At 42.4% G+C, this 26,420-nt stretch overlaps 1 protein-coding gene across 1 annotated transcript in view; it reads left to right on the top strand.

The window, feature by feature from the left end:
- Nucleotides 1-2,583: 2,583 nt before the first annotated feature.
- The window catches only part of LOC132210412 (uncharacterized), a gene marked incomplete at its 5' end in the record, with an annotated part of 32,849 nt that continues 9,012 nt past the window's right edge, over nt 2,584-26,420 (top strand). Inside the window, 8 exons of the mRNA XM_059649990.1 lie at nt 2,584-2,739; nt 10,400-10,445; nt 10,885-11,142; nt 16,460-16,572; nt 17,209-17,428; nt 22,807-22,944; nt 23,037-23,174; nt 24,333-24,470. Coding sequence (XP_059505973.1) covers nt 2,584-2,739; nt 10,400-10,445; nt 10,885-11,142; nt 16,460-16,572; nt 17,209-17,428; nt 22,807-22,944; nt 23,037-23,174; nt 24,333-24,470 — 1,207 coding nt within the window. The remainder of the gene's footprint in view (nt 2,740-10,399; nt 10,446-10,884; nt 11,143-16,459; nt 16,573-17,208; nt 17,429-22,806; nt 22,945-23,036; nt 23,175-24,332; nt 24,471-26,420) is intronic.

Genomic DNA, 26,420 nt, shown 5'->3' with positions numbered 1-26,420 from the left:
ACATCACAAACTACAGCATCAGACACAACATCACAAACTACAGCATCAGACACAACATCACAAACTACTGCATCAGACACAACATCACAAACTACTGAATCAGAAACAACATCACAAACTACTGCATCAGATAGAACATCACAAACTAGTGCATCAGATACAACATCACAAACTACTGCATCAGGCACAACATCACAAACTACTGCATCAGATACAACATCACAAACTACTGCATCAGACACAACATCACAAACTACTGCATCGGATACAACATCACAAACTACTGCATCAGACACAACATCACAAACTAGTGCATCAGACACAACATCACAAACTAGTGCATCAGACGCAACATCACAAACTAGTGCATCAGACGCAACATCACAATCTACTGCATCAGACACAACATCACAAACTACTGCATCAGATACAACATCACAAACTACTGCATCAGACACAACATCACAAACTACTGCATCATACACAACATCACAAACTACTGCCTCAGACACAACATCACAAACTACTGCATCAGAAACAACATCACAAACTACTGCATCAGACACAACATCACAAACTACTGCATCAGACACAACATCACAAACTACTGCCTCAGACACAACATCACAAACTACTGCATCAGAAACAACATCACAATCTACTGCATCAGACACAACATCACAAACTACTGCATCAGACACAACATCACAAACTAGTGCATCAGACACAACATCACAAACTACTGCATCAGATACAACATCACAAACTACTGCATCAGACACAACATCACAAACTAGTGCATCAGAAACAACATCACAAACTACTGCATCAGATACAACATCACAAACTACTGCATCAGACACAACATCACAAACTACTGCGTCAGACACAACATCACAAACTACTGCATCAGACACAACATCACAAACTACTGCATCAGACACAACTTCACAATCTACTGCATCAGACACAACATCACAAACTACTGCCTCAGAAACAACATCACAAACTACTGCATCAGACACAACATCACAAACTACTGCATCGGATACAACATCACAAACTACTGCCTCAGACACAACATCACAAACTACTGCATCAGACACAACATCACAAACTACTGCATCAGAAACAACATCACAAACTACAGCATCAGACACAACATCACAAACTACTGCATCAGATACAACATCACAAACTACTGCATCAGACACAACATCACAATCTACTGCATCAGACACAACATCACAAACTACTGCATCAGGAAAAACATCACAAACTACTGCATCTGACACAACATCACAAACTACTGCATCAGATACAACATCACAAACTACTGCATCGGATACATCACAACCTACTGCCTCAGTCACAACATCACAAACTACTGCATCAGACACAACATCACAAACTACTGCCTCAGACACAACATCACAAACTAGTGCATCAGACACAACATCACAAACTACTGCATCAGAAACAACATCACAAACTACTGCCTCAGACACAACATCACAAACTACTGCATCAGTCACAACATCACAAACTACTGCATCAGACACAACATCACAAACTACTGCATCAGACACAACATCACAAACTACTGCCTCAGACACAACATCACAAACTACTGCATCAGTCACAACATCACAAACTACTGCATCGGATACAACATCACAAACTACTTCATCAGGCACAACATCACAAACTACTGCATCAGGCAAAACATCACAAACTACTGCGTCAGACACAACATCACAAACTACTGCATCAGGCACAACATCCCAATCTACTGCATCAGACACAATATTACAAACTACTGCATCAGGCACAACATCACAAACTACTGCATCAGACACAACATCACAATCTACTGCATCGGATACAACATCACAAACTGCTGCATCAGACACAACATCACAATCTACTGCATCGGATACAACATCACAAACTAGTGCATCAGACACAACATCACAAACTACTGCAACAGACACAACATCACAAACTACTGCAACAGACACAACATCACAAACTAGTGCATCAGTCACAACATCACAAACTACTGCATCAGATACAACATCACAAACTACTGCATCAGAAACAACATCACAATCTACTGCATCGGATACAACATCACAAACTACTGCAGCAGACACAAAATCACAAACTACTGCCTCAGTCACAACATCACAAACTACTGCATCGGATACAACATCACAAACTACTGCAGCAGACACAAAATCACAAACTACTGCATCAGACACAACATCACAAACTACTGCATCGGATACAACATCACAAACTACTGCAGCAGACACAAAATCACAAACCACTGCATCAAATACAACATCACAAACTACTGCATCAGACACAACATCACAAACTACTGCCTCAGTCACAACATCACAAAATACTGCATCAAATACAACATCACAAACTACTGCATCAGACACAACATCACAAACTACTGCATCAGACACAACATCACAAACTACTGCATCAGACACATCATCACAAACTACTGCATCAGACACAACATCACAAACTACTGCATCAGATACAACATCACAAACTACTGCCTCAGTCACAACATCACAAACTACTGCATCAGATACAACATCACAAACTACTGCATCAGACACAACATCACAAACTACTGCATCAGACACAACATCACAAACTACTGCCTCAGTCACAACATCACAAAATACTGCATCAAATACCACATCACAAACTACTGCATCAGAAACAACATCACAAACTACAGCATCAGACACAACATCACAAACTACTGCATCAGACACAACATCACAAACTACTGCATCAGACACAACATCACAAACTACTGCATCAGACACAACATCACAAACTACTGCCTCAGTCACAACATCACAAAATACTGCATCAAATACAACATCACAAACTACTGCATCAGACACAACATCACAAACTACTGCATCAGACACAACATCACAAACTACTGCATCAGAAACAACATCACAAACTACTGCATCAAATACAACATCACAAACTACTGCATCAGGCACAACATCACAAACTACTGCCTCAGTCACAACATCACAAACTACTGCATCAGAAACAACAGCACAAACTGCTGCAGCAGACACAACATCACAAACTACTGCATCAGACACAACATCACAAACTACTGCATCAGACACAACATCACAAAATACTGCATCAGACACAACATCACAAAATACTGCATCAGAAACAACATCACAAATTACTGCCTCAGTCACAACATCACAAACTACTGCATCAGAAACAACATCACAAACTACTGCCTCAGTCACAACATCACAAACTACTGCAGCAGACACAACATCACAAACTACTGCATCAGACACAACATCACAAACTACAGCCTCAGATACAACATCACAAACTACTGCATCAGACACAACATCACAAACTACTGCATCAGGCACAACATCACAAACTACTGCATCAGACACAACATCACAAACTACTGCATCAGAAACAACATCACAAACTACAGCCTCAGACACAACATCACAAACTACTGCATCAGACACAACATCACAAACTACTGCATCAGATACAACATCACAAACTACTGCATCAGACACAACATCACAAACTACTGCATCAGACACAACATCACAAACTACTGCATCAGATACAACAGCACAAACTACTGCATCAGATGCAACATCACAAACTACAGCCTCAGATACAACATCACAAACTACTGCGTCAGGCACAGCATCACAAATTACTGAATCAGGCACAACATCACAAACTACTGCATCAGACACAACATCACCAACTACTGCATCAGACACAACATCACCAACTACTGCATCAGACACAACATCACAAACTACTGCATCAGACACAACATCACAAACTACTGCAACAGATACAACATCACAAACTACTGCATCAGACACAACATCACAAACTACTGCATCAGACACAACATCACAAACTACTGCCTCAGTCACAACATCACAAACTACTGCATCAGACACAACATCACAAACTACTGCATCAGACACAACATCACAAAATACTGCATCAAATACAACATCACAAACTACTGCATCAGACACAACATCACAAACTACAGCCTCAGAAACAACATCACAAACTACTGCATCAGACACAACATCACAAACTACAGCCTCAGACACAACATCACAATCTACTGCATCGGATACAACATCACAAACTACTGCATCAGGCACAACATCACAACCTACTGCATCAGACACAACATCACAAACTACTGCATCAGATAAAACATCACAAACTACTGCATCAGACACAACATCACAAACTACTGCATCAGGCACAACATCCCAATCTACTGCATCAGACACAATATTACAAACTACTGCATCAGGCACAACATCACAAACTACTGCATCAGACACAACATCACAATCTACTGCATCGGATACAACATCACAAACTGCTGCATCAGACACAACATCACAAACTACTGCATCAGACACAACATCACAAACTACTGCATCAGACACAACATCACAAACTACTGCAACAGACACAACATCACAAACTACTGCAACAGACACAACATCACAAACTAGTGCATCAGTCACAACATCACAAACTACTGCATCAGATACAACATCACAAACTACTGCATCAGAAACAACATCACAATCTACTGCATCGGATACAACATCACAAACTACTGCAGCAGACACAAAATCACAAACTACTGCCTCAGTCACAACATCACAAACTACTGCATCGGATACAACATCACAAACTACTGCAGCAGACACAAAATCACAAACTACTGCATCAGACACAACATCACAAACTACTGCATCGGATACAACATCACAAACTACTGCAGCAGACACAAAATCACAAACTACTGCATCAGACACAACATCACAAACTACTGCATCAGACACAACATCACAATCTACTGCATCGGATACAACATCACAAACTACTGCAGCAGACACAAAATCACAAAGTACTGCAACAGACACAACATCACAAACTACTGCAACAGACACAACATCACAAACTACTGCATCAGACACAACATCACAATCTACTGCATCGGATACAACATCACAAACTACTGGAGCAGACACAACATCACAAACTACTGCATCTGAAACATCACAAACTACTGCAACAGACACAACATCACAAAGTACTGCGTCAGGCACAACATCACAATCTACTGCATCAGATACAACATCACAAACTACTGCATCAGACACAACATCACAAACTACTGCATCAGACACAACATCACAAACTACTGCATCAGAAACAACATCACAAACTACTGCATCAGAAACAACATCACAAACTACTGAATCAGAAACAACATCAGAAACTACTGCATCAGGCACAACATCACAAACTACTGCATCAGAAACAACATCAGAAACTACTGCATCAGACACAACATCACAATCTACTGCATCGGATACAACATCACAAACTACTGCATCAGACACAAAATCACAAACTACTGCATCAGAAACATCTCAAACTACTGCATCAGACACAACATCACAAACTACTGCATCAGATACAACATCACAAACTACTGCATCAGAAACATCACCAACTACTGCATCGGATACAACATCACAAACTACTGCATCAGACACAACATCACAAACTACTGCATCAGACACAACATCACAAACTACTGCATCAGACACAATATCACAAACTACCGCATCAGGCACAACATCACAAACTACTGCATCAGACACAACATCACAAACTACTGCATCAGAAACAACATCACAAACTACTGCATCAGAAACAACATCACAAACTACTGCATCAGACACAAAATCACAAACTACTGCATCAGAAACAACATCACAAACTACTGCATCAGAAACAACATCACAAACTACTGCATCAGACACAACATCACAAACTACTGCATCAGACACAACATCACAAACTACTGCATCAGACACAAAATCACAAACTACTGCATCAGAAACAACATCACAAACTACTGCATCAGACACAACATCACAAACTACTGCAACAGACACAACGTCACAAACTACTGCATCAGACACAAAATCACAAACTACTGCATCAGAAACATCACAAACTACTGCATCAGACACAACATCACAAACTACTGCATCAGACACAACATCACAAACTACTGCATCAGACACAAAATCACAAACTACTGCATCAGACACAAAATCACAAACTACTGCATCAGATACAACATCACAAACTACTGAATCAGAAACAACATCACAAACTACTGAATCAGACACAACATCACAAACTACTGCATCAGACACAACATCACAAACTACTGCATCAGACACAAAATCACAAACTACTGCATCAGATACAACATCACAAACTACTGCATCAGATACAACATCACAAACTACTGCATCAGACACAACATCACAAACTACTGAATCAGAAACAACATCACAAACTACTGAATCAGACACAACATCACAAACTACTGCATCAGGGACAACATCACAAACTACTGCATCAGACACAAAATCACAAACTACTGCATCAGATACAACATCACAAACTACTGCATCAGATACAACATCACAAACTACTGCATCAGACACAACATCACAAACTACTGAATCAGAAACAACATCACAAACTACTGAATCAGACACAACATCACAAACTACTGCATCAGGGACAACATCACAAACTACTGCATCAGACACAACATCACAAACTACTGCATCAGGGACAACATCACAAACTACTGCATCAGGCACAACATCACAAACTCCTGCATCAGAAACAACATCAGAATCTACTGCATCAGACACAACATCACAAACTACTGCATCAGACACAACATCACAAACTACTGCAACAGACACAACATCACAAACAAGTTTCACTCCAGTGATTATGTCTGAAATTACCGCATCCAAAACATTGACGGTAATTACCACTGAATCTCCATCACAAAGTCCCACAGCAGTTACATCGCCTGTTCCTACCACATCATTTTTAGCCACCACATTAGAATCGTCATCACAACCTAACACAACAGAATTGTCGACTGCTCCTCGCTCATCAGATGCAGTCGCATTGATTACGGCAACAGAAACATCGGCCCTGACCACCTCACCTGAATCATCGACAATAACAACAACTGTAAACAAACCAGCCCAAACATTCACCTCAGCCTCAACATCACCACTCAGCATTGCAAGCCAAACTGCTGTCCCGACCACTATCAGCACCATCGCAACTGCTTTTTCTCCCCCACCTCCCTGCGGTGAGTAATCGCAATATTGTCTTTGGTAGCCTTCCTCTTATCGAATTATTATTGTGTCACTCTTATGGAATTCATTGCTGACCAAAACAGTAATGTCATTTAGATCTTGTGCTCCCTGTAACTTAGTGAGTGGTTCGTATTCTCAAATGACCTTAAGCTCTTTGCACTCAACTAAAATTCTTCTGTTTATGGTATAGTGACTATCCTGATGCAGTAAATGTAGCAACTCCTCTGTATTCGGCAAACTGTTATAGACAGCAATGTCATATGGCCAGATGCCTTGATTTTTGTGATATTGATTGAAGCACAAATATTGGTCAAGATACTGGAAGTAAACACCACACTATTTATTAATGGAATAATACCAAGAATTGCTTATACCGCCTGGGCATGCCTTGGCTTGACATTGTATCTAAAATCATAACACCTCCTTGCAGTATTCAGGATTTTTCTGCTCCAAATTCTAAGATGAAGACTTCAACCTGAAGCCTTTGTGATTCAGAAGAGAAGGCACTGCCAATGGAGCCTGACACAGCATTACAAACCTGCACAGAACAAGCACCTTTCCAGTTAATGCGCTGCCTCTGACCGTTAAGATATTGATATTGAGTCTGAGTCCTATCTGACTGTCCTTTATCATAGAATCCTTACAGTGTGGAACCAGGACCTTTGGCCCAACAAGTCCACGCTGACCCTCAAAGCATCCCACCCAGATGCATTCCCCTATAACCCACCTAATCTACACATCCTTGAGCATTACAGGCAATTTAGCATGACCAATCCACCTTGCCTGCACATCACTGGACTGTCGGGGGATCATCTGGAGGAAAGCCACTCAGACATATGGAGATTGTGTAAAGGATGGAAGGTTTTGTTCCCTTCAAGCAAGATGAGTTCTTTTGACAACTGATGGTAGCGTTCATGGTTATCATTATTGAGACTAGATTTCAATTCTGGAATCATTGATCAGATTTACATTTCACCAGCCACTCTGGTGGGATTTGAGCCCATGTTCCCAGTTTGTTAGTCTGGGTTCTAAGATCACTAGCCCAGTCAGATTATGTCTACTCCACTGTTTCTCCAAAACTTTTCAACCATTTTGTGTATATGCCCAAAATCAAGAGGTTAATATGTATAAATGATGTTCCAAATGCTCGCACTCACGTGGGCCCCAAATGACCTACGATCACAGGGCTTCCTTCTCCCAGCCTTGAATGTCAATGCCCTCCTTGAAATTGCTCCCACAGGGTTGTAGATTGGTGCCTTCCCTGTTTGGTATTCCTTTTCCGGATGCCCATTTGTGGTTGGAGGGTAGTAACATGTCAATAAGGTCTTACCAATGCAATCTGCAGTCCATGGCCTCGTGGTATTATCACTGCATTGTTAATCCAGAGACCCAGCTAATGTTCTGGGGACCTGGATTCGAATCCTGCCGTGGCAGATGGTGGAATTTGAATTCAATAAATATCTGGAGTTAAGATCCAATGATAGCCATGAATTCATTATCAGGGGAAATCCCCATCTGGTTCACTTATGTCCTTGAGGAAAGGAAACTGCTAACCTGACCTGGTCTGGCCTACATGCAACTGCAGACACATGGCAATGTGGTTGACTCATAACTGGCCTCTGGGCAATTAGGGATGGACAATAAATGGAAGCTTAGCCAGTGATGCCCTCATCCTGTGAATGAATAAACTAAAAAAAAATGAGAGAAACTTTATCAGGCTTAGGCAAGTGAAGGAAAGGTGCAAAGTGTTCAGGAGAGAGATTAGAAAACATTTCTTTATGCTAAGTATGGTATGAATATAAAACTTTGTCTCAGAATAAGCATTAGCTGCTAACTGTTGGTGAGATGGTGACGCAGTATAATGTCACTGGTCTAGTCACTCAGAGCCTCTTGTATGGGAACTTAGGGTTAAAACCGATGATGGGAATCCGGTGGCATTTAAAATTCAATGAACAAAATTATTTAAATTGGAAACTGGTCTCGGCAGTGGTGAACATGCAGTTTCACCAATTGTAGTATAAACTTGGTACTAGTTCACTCATGTCCTCTTGGGAAGGAAATCTGTGTCACCCAGTCTGGGTCATATGGGACTCCAGAGCCATAGAAATGTGCTTGACTCCTACCTACCCTCTGAAATGGCCCTAGCAAAGTTCTCAGCTCAAACTCAATTAAGGACGGACAACCATTACCCAAATGGTACTCACAAGCCTTGAAAGAGTAACTGAAAAAAAAATCAAATTGTAATTTTCAGCTCAAATGATTAGATTTGTGCCATCTAAGGGTATTAAGGGATATGGATCTTTGATGGTTGGGTGATGTTGAGGAATGCATAGCAATGATTTCATTCAATAGGGGTACAGGCTAAGGAGATAAATGGCCTCTTCCTGTTCCTCTAATCCTAGTTACGCCAGGGAAATGGAGGCCTCTGAAAATAAGTTTTCAGCCAGAACCTCACCTGCTCCTTTGAAAGAAAACAGAGGCTGGTCTCTGAATGAGCAAAGTGAATGCAGTCATGAGCTTGTACCATCATTCCAGAAGCCATGCATAACCTATAGTAATCCTTTCACTGTCACTTCATATTGTAGCAAGGGAACTCTGCAACTCAAGAGTGATGATGCTGACAACCGAGCCATGGAATTATAGCATTATAAAGGGGGAACACCTTCTTATTTAATGCAGAGGCCATTGTCAGTAAGATGCTGCAATCAGTTCCGAGTCTCAGCTGTCCATTCTCTGAGAGTAGTGCAGGTAGAGGCCGTTTAGCTCATCAAGCTTACATCCACTCGATCCCCATAATCCCACATTTACTCATGGCTACCTCACCTAGTCTGGGCACTAACTTATCATGGCCAGTCTACGTAACTTGCACATCTTTGTACAGCAGGAGGAAACTAGAGCGCCCAAGGGGCACCCACACAGACCTGAGGAGAACATGCAAGCTCCACACAGACAGTCTCCCAAGGCTGGAATCGAACGTGGGTCCCTGACACTGTGAGGCTGCAGTGCTGACCACTGAGCCACCAGGCTGTCCTTTTATTGGGGTGTGCCTGTGTCAGCGTGTTTTGGTTTGTGAGTTTATATTCTTACTCCAGAACCAAAGCATCATCTACATTAATCTCTTGACCATCACTCCACACTGTACTGGAGGGATATCTTCATTGTAACAGATGTGCTGCCCCTCAGGTGGGATGTTAGAGTAAGTTTCCCACTAATTGATTGTGTGTACAATAACCAAGCCATACAGAAAGGCAGGAGTCCCACTGTGCGCTAGCCAATATTTCATCCTAAATTAACACCATTGAAAAACCGACTCATTGTTAATCCTGTACATCGAATCACAGAACTGTTTACAGCACAGTACAGGAATCCTTTTTGGCCCATTATTCTGCATTGGTTTTGTACTGTACACAAAATAGATTCCACATTAAGCCTGAACAGCTGATGTCACTTCAACATGGAGCAACTTGAATGTTTCGTAGGAACGTTGTGAGGCGCTAATGAAAAAGAAGTCTTTCTTTTCGAGCGAGAAATAAATCAATGCTCATTGTTAAATACTCATAAAGTTTTTCTCTTTCAGTTCCAACCCGGTTTGTGCGTATAAATCTAATTCGTGTGGCAAGTCGTGAGATTTCCATTTCCTGGGATGCCAGCAATGCATTCACCCTGACTGTGTATGAAGTCATCTTATCCAGTGCAATCAGACAGGAATTGCCCTTTACGACGAACAAAAAAAAAGCAGTATTCAGGAACCTGCTTCCCGATGTTGAGTATAACATTTTGGTCTTGGTAAAATCTTGCAGCCAACAACAGTCAATACAAAGAAGAATCAGGACACGTAAGTCTTCAATGTTAAACCTTGAGTAACAATGTACAATATGACTCCATTCCCTGGCCTATTGCTGAATTAACCCCACCAAACCTCGGACTGTGAAAAGAGGAGGACGTGGCTCATACAGATTGTGTCAGCCGTCCTTAGTCTCTTTCTATTTTGCCAAAGCCACAGTAATCGGTGCTTAGAACATAGAACATAGAACATTACAGCTCAGAACAGGCCCTTCAGCCCTTGATGTTGTGCCGACCTGTGAACTAATCTAAGCCCCTCCCCCTACACTATCCCATCATTATCCATCTGCTTATCCAAGGACTGTTTAAATGCCCCTAATGTGGCTGAGTTCACTACATTGGCAGGCAGGGCGCTCCACGCCCTTACCACTCTCTGAGTAAAGAACCCGCCTCTGACATCTGTCTTAAATCTATCACCCTCAATTTGTAGCTATGCCCCCTCGTACAAGCTGAAGTCATCGTCCTCGGAAAAAGACTCTCACTGACCACCCTATCTAATCCTCTGAGCTTTCCTCTTTTTTGGTACCAGAGGCTTCAATTGAAATTTTTAGACTTACTTACATCGAAATTAGGAGTAGGAGTCGGCCATTCAGCCCCTTGAGTCTTCTCTGCCGCCCATTAACATCATTGCACAGCCGGCTCAGCCTCAACTCTTCATTCCTGCCTATTCCCCATGCCATTGACCCCCTTGTTAGACAAGAATCTCTTTATTTTTTGCCTTAAAAATGTTTAATGTCCCTATCTCCACTGCTCTCTGGGGAAAGGACACCAGAGACCCACAATCCTCTGAGAGAAAAGACACTACTCGATTCCCTTGCGGAAAATCATAACAATTAGGAACAAGAGTGGGCCATTCCACTCCTCGATCCTGTTCTGTCATTCACTCCACTTTCCTGTCCTTTCCCGATAACCTTTGACTCCATCCAGTAGTGTCCCAATCTGTTTAATCCTTACTGATTAGACAGTCCTCCCTGTATCACGGAAAATCCCAGTGATCCTGCTCTGAATAGCATCCAATGAAATGATATTATTCTTTAAATGAGGGCATCAAAGCTGCTGACAGTACTTCATATGTGCTCTCTGCAGCACCTTGTAGAGTTGCAATAAGACATCCCTACTCTAACACTCCAATCCCCTTGAAATAAGAGCCAACATTCCATTAACCTTCCTGATTACCTGCTATATATCTGGGTGCTAGCTTTATGTGTTTCATGGCCCGGTATCCCCAAATCCCTTTGTAGATGCTTTGTGGAGTTTTTCTCCATTAAAATAAAAATTCTGTTCTTTTGTTCTCCCTTCCAAAATGAACAACTTTGCATTTTCCCACATTATGCTCTATTTGCCAACGTTTCGCCGATTTATTTAGCCTATCAATATCTCTCCATAAACTATCTGAATCCCTATCACAACCCACCTTTACACCTACTTTTCTTTCTTTATGAAAAATTGGTGACAGTACATTCTCTCCTTTCCTCCAAGTCATTAATATGCACTGTAAACAGTTGTGGTCCCATCACCAATTCCTGTGGAACCCCACTGGTTATGGGATGCCAATCTGTAAAAGAGTCCCTTATCTTCACTCAGATAGCAAGAATTGCAGATGCTGGAGTCACAGATAACAAAGTGTGGAGCTGGAGGAACACAGCAGGCCAGGCAGTGTCAGAGGAGCAGGAACATTTTCTGAAGAAGGATCCCGACATGAAACATCAGCTTTCCTCTTTCTCTGATGCTGCCTGGCCTGCTGTGTTCCTCCAGCTCCACACTTTGTTAGCCCATATCCTCACTCACTGTTTTCTGCCCATGAGCTAATTCACTCACTGCCTCGATCTACTGTTGCCAGGGTTGGACGGTTTGAGCTAAAGGGAGAGGTTGCATTAACTGGGTCTTTTTTCCCCTGAAGCATTGCAAGCTGAAGGGTGACATTGCAGAGGTTTATAAAATCATGAGGGGCGCGGACAGGGTGAATCAACAAAGTCTTCTCCCTGGGGTAGGGGAGTCCAAAACTAGAGGGCATAGGTGTAAAGTGAGAGGAGAAAGATTTAAAAGGGACCTAAAGGGCAGCTTTTTCATGCTGAGGCTGATGCATGTATGGAATGAGCTGCCAGAGGATATGGTGGAGGTTGGTACAATTGTAGTATTAAAAGGCATCTGGATGGCTATGTGAATAAAACATAGAACATAGATAGAACATAGATTGAATATACAACACTACAGCACAGTCCAGGCCCTTCGGCCCTTGATGTTGCGCCAACCTGTGAAACCAATCTGAAGCCCATCTAACCTACACTATTCCATTATTATCCATATGTTTATCCAATGGCCATTAAAATGCCCCTAAACTTGGTGAGTCTACTACTGTGGCAAGAAGGGCATTCCATTCCCTTACTACTCTCTGAGTAAGGAACCTACCTCTGACATCTGTGCTATATCTTTCACCCCTCAATTTAAAGCTATGTCCCCTCATGCTAGCCGTCTCCATCTGAGGAAAAAGGCTCTCACTGTCCATTCTATCTAATCTTCTGATCATCTTGCATGTCTCTATTAGGTCACCTCTTAACCTTGTCTCTCTAACGAAAACAGCCTCAAGTCCCTCAGCCCTTCCTCATAAGACCTTCTCTCCATACCAGGCAACTTCCTAGTAAATCTCCTCTGCACCCTTTCCAAAGCTTCCACATCCTTCTTATAATGCGGTGACCAGAATTATACGCAATACTCCTAGTGCAGCCATGCCAGAGTCTTGTACAGCTGCAACATGAAATAGGAAGGGTTTAGAGGGAAATGGGTCAAATGCTGGCAAATGGGGCTAGACTAATTGAGGATATCTGGTCAGCATGGACAAGTTTTGTCTGTTTCCAGCTTTACAACCCTATGACTCTATAACTCTACTGGAAATTAGTCTTCATGGCACCATTTCCTAATCTGATATTCCTTCAAAAGTTTTCAAGGCTGAGGCATTTCTCTATATGGCTCAAAACCCTCTTCCACATGCAGTTTACAAATTGTCAGATGGCATATCTAGTTGTGCCCAATGTCTTAATTTGCCACTTCCTGGCTTCTCTGTTTTTGAACACTGCTGACAATCCAGACTAGGAAGCTTGATTCTTCTCAACCTGTCACTGATAAATATGAATTTTTCACATTCATTCCGATTTTGCTTGTGTGCATGTCTCCAGAATGGCTTCAGCCATTTGCTGCCTGTTGGGACAATGTGAATCCTGTCGTTTTGATGAACAAGTGACATTGAGTGTTCCATTAATAACATAAAGTTGTCAGGGAAAGCAATGGCCTAGTGGTATTATTGCTGGACTGTTAATCCAGAGACCTGGATAACATTCTGGGCACCCGTGTTCAAATCCTGCCGTGACAGATGGTGGAATTTGAATTCAAGAAAATACCTGGAATTAAGAATCTAATGATGACCATGAATCCATTGCCAATTGTTGGTAAAAACCCGCCTGGTTCACTAATGTCCTTTAGGAAAGGAAGCTGCCATCCTTACCCAGTCTGGCCTACATGTGACTCCAGTCCCACAGCAATGTGGTTGACTCTGAACTGCCCTCTGGGCAATTAGGGATGGGCAATAAATGCTGCCTAGCCAGAGATGTCTTCATCCTGTTAATGAATAAGAACAAGTATACTGTAAGAAATAAGAATAGCAATAGGCCATTTAGCCTCTTGAGCTGTTCGTTGGGATCATGGCTGATCTGACATTCTTCAATTCCACTTTCCTAAGTTTTCTCCATTATCGTTGATTTCTCAACTTATCAAGAATCCATCTGTCTCAGCACGCTCCCACAGGTTTCTGTGGCAAAGAATTGCCGAGTCTCTCAACTCTCTGAGAGAAGAAATTCCTTCTCATCTTCGTTTTAAATTGGCACCCCTTTATTTTGAGTCTGTCTCCTCTGGTCCTAGACTCTCCAACAAGGGGAAACAGCACTACCCTGTCAAACACCTTAAAAATCTTACATGTCTCAAAGAGATCACCTCTCATTCTTCTAAATTCCAGTGAGTTGCAACCTGTTCAGCTTTTTGCTCATGAGACAATCTGTACATACTATTCTCGTGAACTTTCTTGGAACTGCTTCTAATGAAATGCTGTATTTCCTTAAATAAAGGCAACAAAACTGCTGACAGTTCTCCAGATGTAACCTCACCAGCACCTTGTTAGAGTAAGCTTTCACCACATCCAAGATAACAAAATGCATGGCATTTCTGCTGGATGACGATTTCCACTTCCCCTTGTTTAACAGAAAGGTAGAATGAACTTAGTGCAGCATTCAGACCAAGATTAATGATCTTTCTAGAATTCCAGCCCTGACCCGAACTGCATTTGACTTCTGTCATGTAATCGATGGACAGGTTTTCCTCCCAACCTCCCAACCTGCCACCATGCAGCTGGGATCATGACTGGAGGTGAAGGCATCCGCCATCCGTCTCCTGAAGTGACAATAGTGGGCAGGTCTATGTATACATCAGCTGCTCTGGCCTAGGATTCTGACTCTGTGGAAGTGGCAGATAAGTGCCTTAACAGACAGAAGCTGCCCTCTGACACCATGACTTTCCCACTGTTGAAGACAGCCTGTAGCAGTTGGTCACACCGCCAATCATCACAAAAGTGAGACACACAATCTCCTCATCACAACAGTCGATGCTTACTTTGCAAATTAAATAGCGTAGTATGTCAGTTCTTATTTGTGAAAGTCTTAAGTGCTCAGTCGCAGAGAAGGCACAAATACAGAATTTGCTGGAAAAGCTCAGCAGGTCTGGCAGCACCTGTGGAGAGAAATCAGAGCTAACATTTTGGGTCGAGTGATCCTTCCTCAGAACTCCTGAGGAAGGGTTACTGGGCCCAAAATGTTTATTCTGATTTCTCTCCATAGATGCCACCAGACCTGCTGAGCATTTCCCACTAATTTATGGTTTTGTTTCTGATTTACAGCATCCACAGTTGTTGCAAAACTTTTTTTCCTCAGAGAAGGCAAACTGACTCCTGGCGTCTTGGGTGCCTCTCTGGAGAATGAGGGAAATTCGGATTTACAAAGCCTCAGGAGAGCTTATGACATCTCAAAATTACAAAAACTGGTCTGGAACTGAGTTTCCATTCAAAGGCTTAGCTTCATGGATTAAAACCGCAAAGCCTTGCCCTCATCATCTCCATTCACTGTTTCCTAGTTCTTACATGAGGATGCAATTATCTTGGTCTGTTTATCTTAACCACTGTTTGCCTACTAAGTCAACAGAACTATTGTTTGATATGTACACATTGAGTTTTACACTGCTTTTAATGCTGTCTTTTTCACTCTCCAAAGGCGCTAAAGTGCTGAATGCAAGGACAAGAATTAGAAACAGGGCTTTTGTGCCACAACTTCTGGACAGAACAAGTCGGATATACAAGCAATTTGTAAATAATTTCATTCAAGATGTAAGTCTTTTATTCTCATTAGCTCTTGTATGTTGAAATCATGACTAATTGACAAAAGAAAGATGTACAATATGCATTTGATTTTGTGGAAGTAAAAGATTGGACAGTACGGTGGCTCAGTGGTTCGCACTGCTGCCATGCAGCGCCAGAGACCCAGGTTTGAATCCGGCCTTTGGGCAAATATTTGAGTGAAGTTTGCATATTCTCTTCGTGCCTGCACACAATTTCTTCCAGGGGCTCTGGTTCTCCTCCCATTCTCCAGTGATGTGCAGATTGGCCAAGCTAAATAGTCCATAGCGTCCAATGTTGTGAAGGTGAGGTGGATCAGCCATGGGAAATGCAGGATAACAGGGATAAGGTGGGGAGGAGGGTCTCAGTGGGATGTCCTTCGGAGTAGACTTGATGGGCTGAATGGCCTGTTTCCACACTGTGGAGATTCTATGATTAACAATTGCTCTGTCTTATCATTGGGCACTGAGGTCTCGGCTTGTCAAACATCCCATATATGGTGAGGATGAGTCAAGCGGCATTTCTTTCAAAGCCAATGGAAGGACAGCAAAGGGTGAGAGGAAGTGGAATAGCAGAGTAAAGTTGAAATGCAAATCTTAATCACTGACTATGTTTAATTTGCTTCAGTTGCTTCGCAGAGTAACCCTGAGATTTTTATCCTTGTACAATCGCAATCTCCTGAGAATTGTCATAATTCGTCTTACACCAGGAAGTGTGACAGTAGACTTTAACATTGCACTGTCCTTAAATGAAAATGTCACCTTGAGGGAAACTGCAGAAATTTTTGCTAAGTCCTTGAACACGAGTACAGAGTTTGACATAGATATTACAAACACTAATATAGCAGGTAAGATATTTGACAGTAAGTCTTTCAAATACGTCAATCATAGTAAAATTTTATCAGATGTATACAGATGATACAACACAACATAACTCTTCTTTCTGTTCCAAGGAAGGGTTACCAGACCCGAAATGTTAAATCTATTTTTTCCTTTGCAGATGCTGCCACACCTGCTGAGCTTTTCCAGCAACTTTGTTTTTGAAGTTCTGAAACAAGGAATTAAGAGGGCTAAAAGGGGTTTGAAATATCTTTAGCAAACAGGGTTAAGGAGAATCCCAAAGTCTTTTATTCATACATAAGGACCAGGAGGATAACTAGAGAAAGGGTTGGCCCACTCAATGTCAAAGAAGGGAAATTATGTGAGGAGTCAGAGAAAATGAGTGACATTCTTAATGAGTACTTTGTGTCCGTATTCACTAAGGAGAGGGACATGACAGATGTTGAGGATAGGGATAGATGTTTGATCACTCTAGGTCACGTCAGCATAAGTAGGGGGCATGTGTTGGGTATTCTAAAAGGCATTAGGGTGGAAAAGTCCCCAGGTCCAGATGGGATATATCCCAGGTTGCTGAGGGAAGCGAGAGAGGAAATAGCTGAAGCATTAACAGATATCTTTGCAGTATCCTTCTGCAGGGGTAAGATCCCAGAGATGTGGAGAATTGCTATTGTTGTCCCATTGTTTAAGAAGGGTAGCAAGGATAATCCAGGAAATTATAGACTAGTGAGCCTGGCGTCAGTGGTGGGGAAGCTGCTGGAGAAGATACTGAGGGATAATTCTATTCCCATTTGGAAAAAATGGGCTTATTAGTGATACACAGCATGGTTTTGTGCAGGGAAGGTAATGTCTTACCAACTTGATAGAATTCTTTGAGGAAGTGAAAAAGTTGATAGCTGAGGGAAGGGCTGCAGATGTCATATACATGGACTTCAGTAAGGCTTTTGATAAGGTTCCCCATGGTAGGCTGATGGAGAAAGTGAAGTTGCATGGGGTTCAGGGTGTACTAGCTAGATGGATAGAGAACTGGCTGGGCAACAGGAGAGAGAGTTGTAGTGGAAGGGACTTTCTCAAAATGGAGAACTGTGACCAGTGGAGTTCCACAGGGATCCGTGTTGGGACCACTGTTGTTTATGATATACATAAATGTTCCAGAGGAAAGTATAGCTGGTCTGCTTAGCAAGTTTGCAGATGACACTAAGATTGGTGGAGTAGCAGATAGTGAAGGGGATTGTCGGAAAATGCAGCAGAATGTAGATAGATTGGAGAGTTGGGCGGAGAAATGGCAGATGGAGTTCAATCTGGGCAAATGCGAGGTGATGCATTTTGGAAGATCAAATTCAAGAGCGAACTATACGGTAAATGGAAAAGCCCTGAGGAAAATTGATGCACAGAGATCTGGGTGTTCAAGTACGTTGTACGCTGAAGGTGGTAACACAGGTTGATTGGGTGGTCAAGAAGGCATACGGCATGCTTTCATTCATCAGACCGGGTATTGAGTACAAGAGTTGGTAGGTCATATTACAGTTGTATTGGAATTTGGTTCAACCACATTTGGAATATTGCATACAGGTCTGGTCGCCACATTACCAAAAGAATGTGGATGCTTTGGAGAGGGTGCAGAGGAGATTCACCAGGATGTTGCCTGGTATGGAGGGTGCTAGCTATGAAGAGAGGTTGAATAGATTAGGATTATTTTCATTAGAAAGACAGAAGTTGAGGGGGGACCTGATTGAGGTCTACAAATCGTGAGAGGTATAGACAGGGTGGATAGCAAGAAGCTTTTTCCCAGAGTGGGGGACTCAATTACTAGGAGTCACAATTTCAAGGTGAGAAGGGAAAAGTTTAAGGGAGATATGCGTGGAAAGTTCTTTCCGCAGAGGGTGATGGGTGCCTGGAACACGTTGCCAGCAGTGGTGTTAGAGGCAGGCACGATATCATCATTGAAGATATATCTAGACAGATACATGAATGGGCAGGGAGCATACGGATACAGATCCTTGGAAAATAGTTGAAAGGTTTAGATAGAGGATCTGGATCGGCGCAGGCTTGGTGGGCCGAAGGCCCTGTTCCTGTGCTGTAATTTTCTTTGTTCTTTGATCAGCATCCGCAGTTTTTCAGTTTTTATGACTCTTCATTCATTGGGCTCTTATCTTTTCTTCTGCTCATTTTTCTGATATCCCCATTATTAACTTCTGTGTAACTGTGTATTAATGTGTTGCTTTCTGGGATTTTCCCTGGAATTCTCCCAGCCATCCCTTTTTGCCTTGTTCAAACATTTTATCCCAATTCATAAAACCCAGTTCTGATGGTCGTCTTTCATAACATCTGGCTCTTTGTCTCATTACTCACTTTGTCTGATAATTTCTCAGTGGAGAGCGCTCAGGACGGATAGAAAGTGAAAAGTTCTTGTATCTGAATGTGTATCATATTGAAATTAAATAGATGGACTAAGAGTGCAAACAGAAATAAATACGCCATGTATCATAGCTATTACATGGATAGGGCTACAGGATAATATGGATTAGCTCATGATTACTGGAGAGTACAGAACATTTAGGAATGACAGGATGCTAAGAAAAGATGAAATGGTGGTATTAAGACAATGAAGGGGGATGATCAAAGTTCAGGAAAGCAGGATACTCACCACGATAATAAAATGTGAGGCTGGATGAACAAAGCAGGCCAAGCAGCATCTCAGGAGCACAAAAGCTGATGAAGGGTCTAGGCCCGAAACGTCAGCTTTTGTGCTCCTGAGATGCTGCTTGGCCTGCTGTGTTCATCCAGCCTCACATTTTATTATCTTGGATTCTCCAGCATCTGCAGTTCCCATTATCTCGGATACTCACCACGTCTGGTTTAAGATGGTTGCAAACACTTCAGCCTTTTACACTGGCCTGCTGGTCTTCCCTGTTCATCCAGCTCTACACTTTGTTATCTCGGATTCTCCAGCATCTGCAGTTCCCATTAACCCTAATATTACAAAGGGTTAGAAATGTGGAGCTTATTCAAGGAAAAGCTCCTGTGTGTCCTAGATAAGTATATACGTGTCAGGCAGGGAAGAAGCTGTAGAGCGCGGGGGCCGTGGTTTACGAAGGAGGTGGAATCTCTGGTCAAGAGGAAGAAGGTGGCTTATGTTAGGATGAGATGTGAAGGCTTAGTTAGGGTGCTTGAGGGCTACAAGGTAGCCCGGAAAGACCTAAAGAGAGAGCTCAGAAGAGCCAGGAGGAGACATGAGAAGTTGTTGGTGGATAGGATCAGGGTAAACCCTAAGGGTTTCTATAGATATTTAAGGAATAAAAGAATGACGCAAGTAAGATTAGGGCCAATCAAGGATAGTAGTGGTAAGTTGTGTGTGGAGTCAGATGAGATAGGGGAAGTGCTAAATTAATATTTTTCAACAGTATTCACTCTAGAAAATGACAATGTTGTCGAGGAGAATACTGAGATACAGGCTACTAGACTAGGTGGGATTGAGGTTCACAAGGAAGAGGTATTAGAAATCCTACAGAGGGTGAAGATAGTTAAGGCCCCTGGGCCGGATGGGATTTATCCTAGGATCCGCTGGGAAGCCAGGGAGGAGATTGCCGAGCCTTTGGCATTGATCTTTAACTCGTTATTGTCTACAGGAATAGTGCCAGACGACTGGAGGATAGCAAATGTGGTTCCCCTGTTCAAGAAGGGGAGTAGAGACAACCCTGGTAATTATAGCCCAGTGAGCCTTATCTCAGTTGTTGGTAAAGTGTTGGAAAAGGTTATAAGGGATAGGATTTATAATCATCTAGAAAAGAATAAATTGATTAGGGATAGTCAGCACGGTTTTGTGAAGGGAAGGTCGTGCCTCACAAACCTTATTGAGTTCTTTGAGAAGGTGACCAAACAGGTAAATGAGAGTAATGAGAGGTTGGTGTGATATATATGAATTTCAGCAAGGTGTTCGATAAGATTCCCCACAGTAGGCTATTGTACAAAATGCGGTGGAATGGAATTGTGGGAGATATAGCAGTTTGGATCGGAAATTGGCTTGCTGAAAGAAGACAGAGGGTGGTAGTTGATGGGAAATGTTCATCCTGGAGACAAGTTACTGGTGGTGTACCACAAGGGTCGGTGTTGGGTCCACTGCTGTTTGTCATTTTTATAAATGACCTGGATGAGGGCGTAGAAGGATGGGTTAGTAAATTTGCAGACGACACTAAGGTCGGTGGAGTTGTGGATAGTGACGAAGGATGCTGTAGGTTGCAGAGAGACATAGATAAGCTGCAGAGTTGGGCTGAGAGGTGGCAAATGGGGTTTAATGCAGACAAGTGTGAGGTGATGCACTTTGGTAGGAGTAACCAGAAGGCAAAGTACAGGGCTAATAGTAAGATTCTTGGTAGTGTAGATGAGCAGAGAGATCTCGGTGTCCATGTACACAGATCCTTGAAAGTTGCCACCCAGGTTGACAGGCCTGTTAAGAAGGCATACAGTGTTTTAGCTTTTATTAATAGAGGGATCGAGTTCTGGAACCAAGAGGTAATGGTGAAGCTGTACAAAACTCTGGTGCGGCCACACTTGGAGTATTGTGTACAGTTCTGGTCACCCCATTATAAGAAGGATGTGGAAGCTTTGGAAAGGGTGCAGCTGTGATTTACTAGGATGTTGCCTGGTATGGAGGGAAGGTCTTACGAGGAAAGGCTGAGGGACTTGAGGCTGTTTTCATTAGAGAGAAGAAGGTTGAGAGGTGACTTAATTGAAACATATAAAATAATCAGAGGGTTAGATAGGGTGGATAGGGAGAGCCTTTTTCCTAGGATGGTGACGGCGAGCACGAGGGGGCATAGCTTTAAATTGAGGGGTGAAAGATATAGGACAGATGTCAGAGGTAGTTTCTTTACTCAGAGAGTAGTAAGGGAATGGAACGCTTTGCCTGCAACGGTAGTAGATTTGCCAACTTTAGGTACATTTAAGTCGTCATTGGATAAGCATATGGACGTACGTGGAACAGTGTAGGTTAGATGGGCTTGAGATCGGTATGACAGGTCGGCACAACATCGAGGGCCGAAGGGCCTGTACTGTGCTGTAATGTTCCATGTTCTATGACTGTTTGCTCCATTTTACTGTTTAATCGTTCAGTTGCCATTCATGATTTGATGTGGCCAGACTGCCATGAGCTAGAATGAATAACCTACTCTTCCGGTCATATCATCACGAAACTTTCAACAGTGAAAGAAAAAGAGAGACAGACAGAATGTGAAGTGGAGGAAACTGAAGAATCAGATAACATGCTTTCTCTTGCATAATGATTTTGGAAAAAAGCTGTTATCAGACTTGATCTTTTATCTAAATGACATTAATTCTTTAAAATAATCATAACTGATTTGCTAACATGGATCTTTCCTCATCATTGCAGAGAGGGATAGCTGCCAACCAGAGTTCAATGACTGTTCAGATAATGGAACTTGTACACGACAGAACTCAACTTACACTTGTCAATGCAACACTGGGTTCAACGACACAAGCCCCAATGTACCAGGAAGGATCTGTGAAGGTGGGCCATTGCCTGAATTTAACAAGACTTGAAACCATGAGTTAAAGTAGTTTTTGATCCTACTGATTGTTTTAATCTGTTTCTTGTTTCAGACATTGATGAGTGTCAGACTGGGAAAGACACATGCTCGGCATTAGCGACCTGCACAAATACTCCAGGGAATTTTACTTGTAACTGTTTAGCAGGAACAATAGATACCGATCCGGCAAACCCAGGAGCACAGTGCAAAGGTACAATGTTAACCAGGAGTGGTGAGATAGGGAAGAATACGAAAATGATTCAGAATGAGTCATTGTGATACAGATATGAAAATCTTTAACATTTTTAACAGTGCAATCATCTCTTTGTTGTTATAAAGCTCCTCTAACCATTTGAAATAAATGGATTAATGGCTGTCTTAAAATATTGGAGGAACACTCAGAGCAATGTTGTGAAATCATGAAATTTTCCATCACTAGTATGAGGACATTCAGCTTTTAATCCTGCTGCTGATTGTGTGAACCTATTCTCTGACTAGCGTCATAGATCTGCCCTTTTCCAGACCCAGATAATTTATAAATTATATATGTGTTTCCCATTTAAGAAAAAAAAATTGTAGGATCCTGCTGCTCACATTTCTCTCTCCGGTCACTAAGAATAGCACAGTGGTTCAGTGGTTAGCACTGCTGCCTCACAGTGCCCAGGGACCTGGATTTGAATCCAGCCTTGGGCAACCATCTGTGTGGTGTTTGCACAATTTCCCTGTGTATGTGTGGGTTTCCTCTGGGTGCTGTAGTTTCCTCTTATCATCCAAAAAATGTGCAAATTACGTAGATTGGCTGGAATGGCCTAGCCATGGAGAATGTAGGGCTAAAGGGTGAGGGGAGGTGGATCTGAATGGGGTGCTCTTCAGAGGGTTGGTATGGACTAGATGAGCCAAATGGCCTGTTTCCACACTGTAGGGATTCTGTGAATGTCCCTGGTGAGGCCATTTATTGCCACTCACTAATTGTCTCTTAGAAGGTGATAGAGATAGAGGGAGAGAGAGAGAGGGGCAGCTGCCTGGTAGGGCTGGATTACAAAATTAACATGAAGTATCATGGACATTGCAGATATGAAATACCCTTAAACTGAAATTTCTGGAGAAACTCAGCAGGTCAGGCAGCATCTGTGGTGAGATAAAAGAGTTTACATTTTAAGTCCAGTGACCCTCCGTTGACGTGTGAATGACTGTTGAGGTGAAGAAACTTGTATCAGATAGAATACAACATACCCCTGTCAGTGGGAGGCTGGGTTCAGAGGTAACAAACGCGAAATATCAGGCAGGATCTATAAAGGTTTGATATAAAATCATAAGGTTAAAGTAAATGTTGCTCCCAATGATTGTTTTGGTCTGTTTCTTGTTTCAGATATTGACGAATGTCAGAATGGGAACAACACATGCTCTGATTTAGCTGTCTGCAGGAACATCCCAGGGAATTTCTCCTGCAGCTGCTTCCAGGGGATTATAGATACCAATCTGGCAAATCCAGGAACACAGTGCATAGGTAACAATCAGGACTGCTGAGAACATTAGAAAGAGTTAAAACAGACAGAATTTCTGACAGCGTTGTGATAGAGTGGGTGGGTGAATGTTTGGATTCCTGGTCGAGCCAGTTCCAAGTTGGAGATGTTTCTCCTCTATTTTGGAGATTCCCAAGAAATTGCATTCTCACACCAGCTTCAGCCAGCCTCAGCTATGTGGACCTTGCAGTGTTGCAGTGTAGATGGTAGAAGTGAGTGATGGGTGATGTACGGGGTAAGGGGGCAGTGCCTTGTTTAAAACAGGAGGACTATAAAAATGTGCAAGTTCAGCCCAATCCCATCCGTAGCCAGAGCTCCTGATGTGGGCCTTGTGAAAGTCCCAACCAGTGAAATAGAAAGTGTCAATTGATTGCAGTTGAATTCATTATCACTAACTTTTTGAAGTATTTCAGCGTTCGTCCTCAATTTTCTTTTCTCTCTCTGGAAGTTGAGGCCATGTTGTGCATTGCCTGCCCTCTCTGAGCTTGAGGCATCGCATTGTCTCATGACTGCCACTCTGGATATTCCATTGGGATAAACCCCCTCAGATTGTTTTGGGCAGGCAATTGTCTAGTCGTATTACCGCTGAACTACTAAGCCAATGGCCCAGGTAATGTATCCAGCTTGGAATTCCACCACAGCAGATGGTGGAATTTGAATTCCATAAGAATCTGGAATTGAGAGTCTAATGATGACCATCAATCCATTGTTGATTGTCATAAAAATCCATCTGGTTCACTAATGAGGTCAGGGAACTGCTGTCCTTACCTGGTCTCGTCTAGCAGTGACCCCAGACCCACTGCACTGTTGTTGATTCTTAACTGTCCCCTGGGCAATAGATGCTGGCCTAGCCAGAAATGCCCTCATCATGTGAACGATTAAAAAAATTTGCTGATGGGCGACTATGCCAAGTGGAAGACATATCTATCAGCAGTTCGTGAGTATAAAATGTTCAGGGTTATATTATTGAAGTTATTTCAGAGGGACTCCCTTAAAAGTTTCATTCTATGTGGTCCACTGAGTACAGCTAATAGTTTGGTGTTTGGTTTGGACATCAAAGAAGTGCCCTTTATAACTTACTAAGACTAAATATTGCTGTACACTGTAATACAAGTTAAAGCTGCATTCAAAACGGGTAGTGGTGGAGAAGCTCCACAGATCTGAGCTCTGATGCTTCCAGGTCTGCTGAGTTTCTCCAACATTGTCAGTTGTATCTTCAAGACTCCAACATCCAACTTAAGAAGGATGTGAAGACACTGGAGGGAGTACTGAAGAACTTTATGAGAATGATTTCAGGGTTGAGAATTGTCCATTGTGGAGATGGATTGGAGAAGTTAGGACTGCTTTCTTTGGGCAGTAGAAGGCCAAAAGGAGATTTGACTGAAGTTTTCAAAATCAGCAGAGTATGCAGTGAGAAATTGCTGCTTCTCACAAAAAGATCAAAAATGAGAGAGTGGGGATCGAAAGTAATTTTCAGAAGTAGCAAACATAATGTGAGAAGAAATGGTTTTGCACAAGTATAGTCAAGGTAGGTTCAATCAAGGCATCCAAGAGGGCACGAGATGATCATTTACTGAGAAAGAATATGCGGGGTTACGTAGAAAGGGTGAGAGAATTGCACTAACCTCGATGCTCATTTGGAGGGCTAGAATAGAGGTGATGAGCTTAAGAGTCTCTTTCTGCACCATTTCAGTTCTGTGACTGGGACAATAAATATGTAAACAGATAATGGAAAGGTGTAGGAGAAACAGCGTGGTGGTGATGGGAGATTTTAATTTTCCCAACATTGACTGGAATTCACTCAGTGTTAGGGGTCAAGACGGAGCAGAATTTGTAAGGTGTGTCCAGGAGGGTTTTCTAGAGCAGTTTGCATGTAGTCCAACTTGGGAAAGGGCCATACTGGACCTGGTGCTGGGGAATGAACCCGGCCAGGT

This window comes from Stegostoma tigrinum, chromosome 12 (genome assembly GCF_030684315.1).
Source record: "Stegostoma tigrinum isolate sSteTig4 chromosome 12, sSteTig4.hap1, whole genome shotgun sequence".
NCBI lineage: Eukaryota > Metazoa > Chordata > Chondrichthyes > Orectolobiformes > Stegostomatidae > Stegostoma > Stegostoma tigrinum.
Note: the sequence above shows the minus strand (reverse complement) of the source record. Positions and strands in the feature narration are given on the sequence as shown.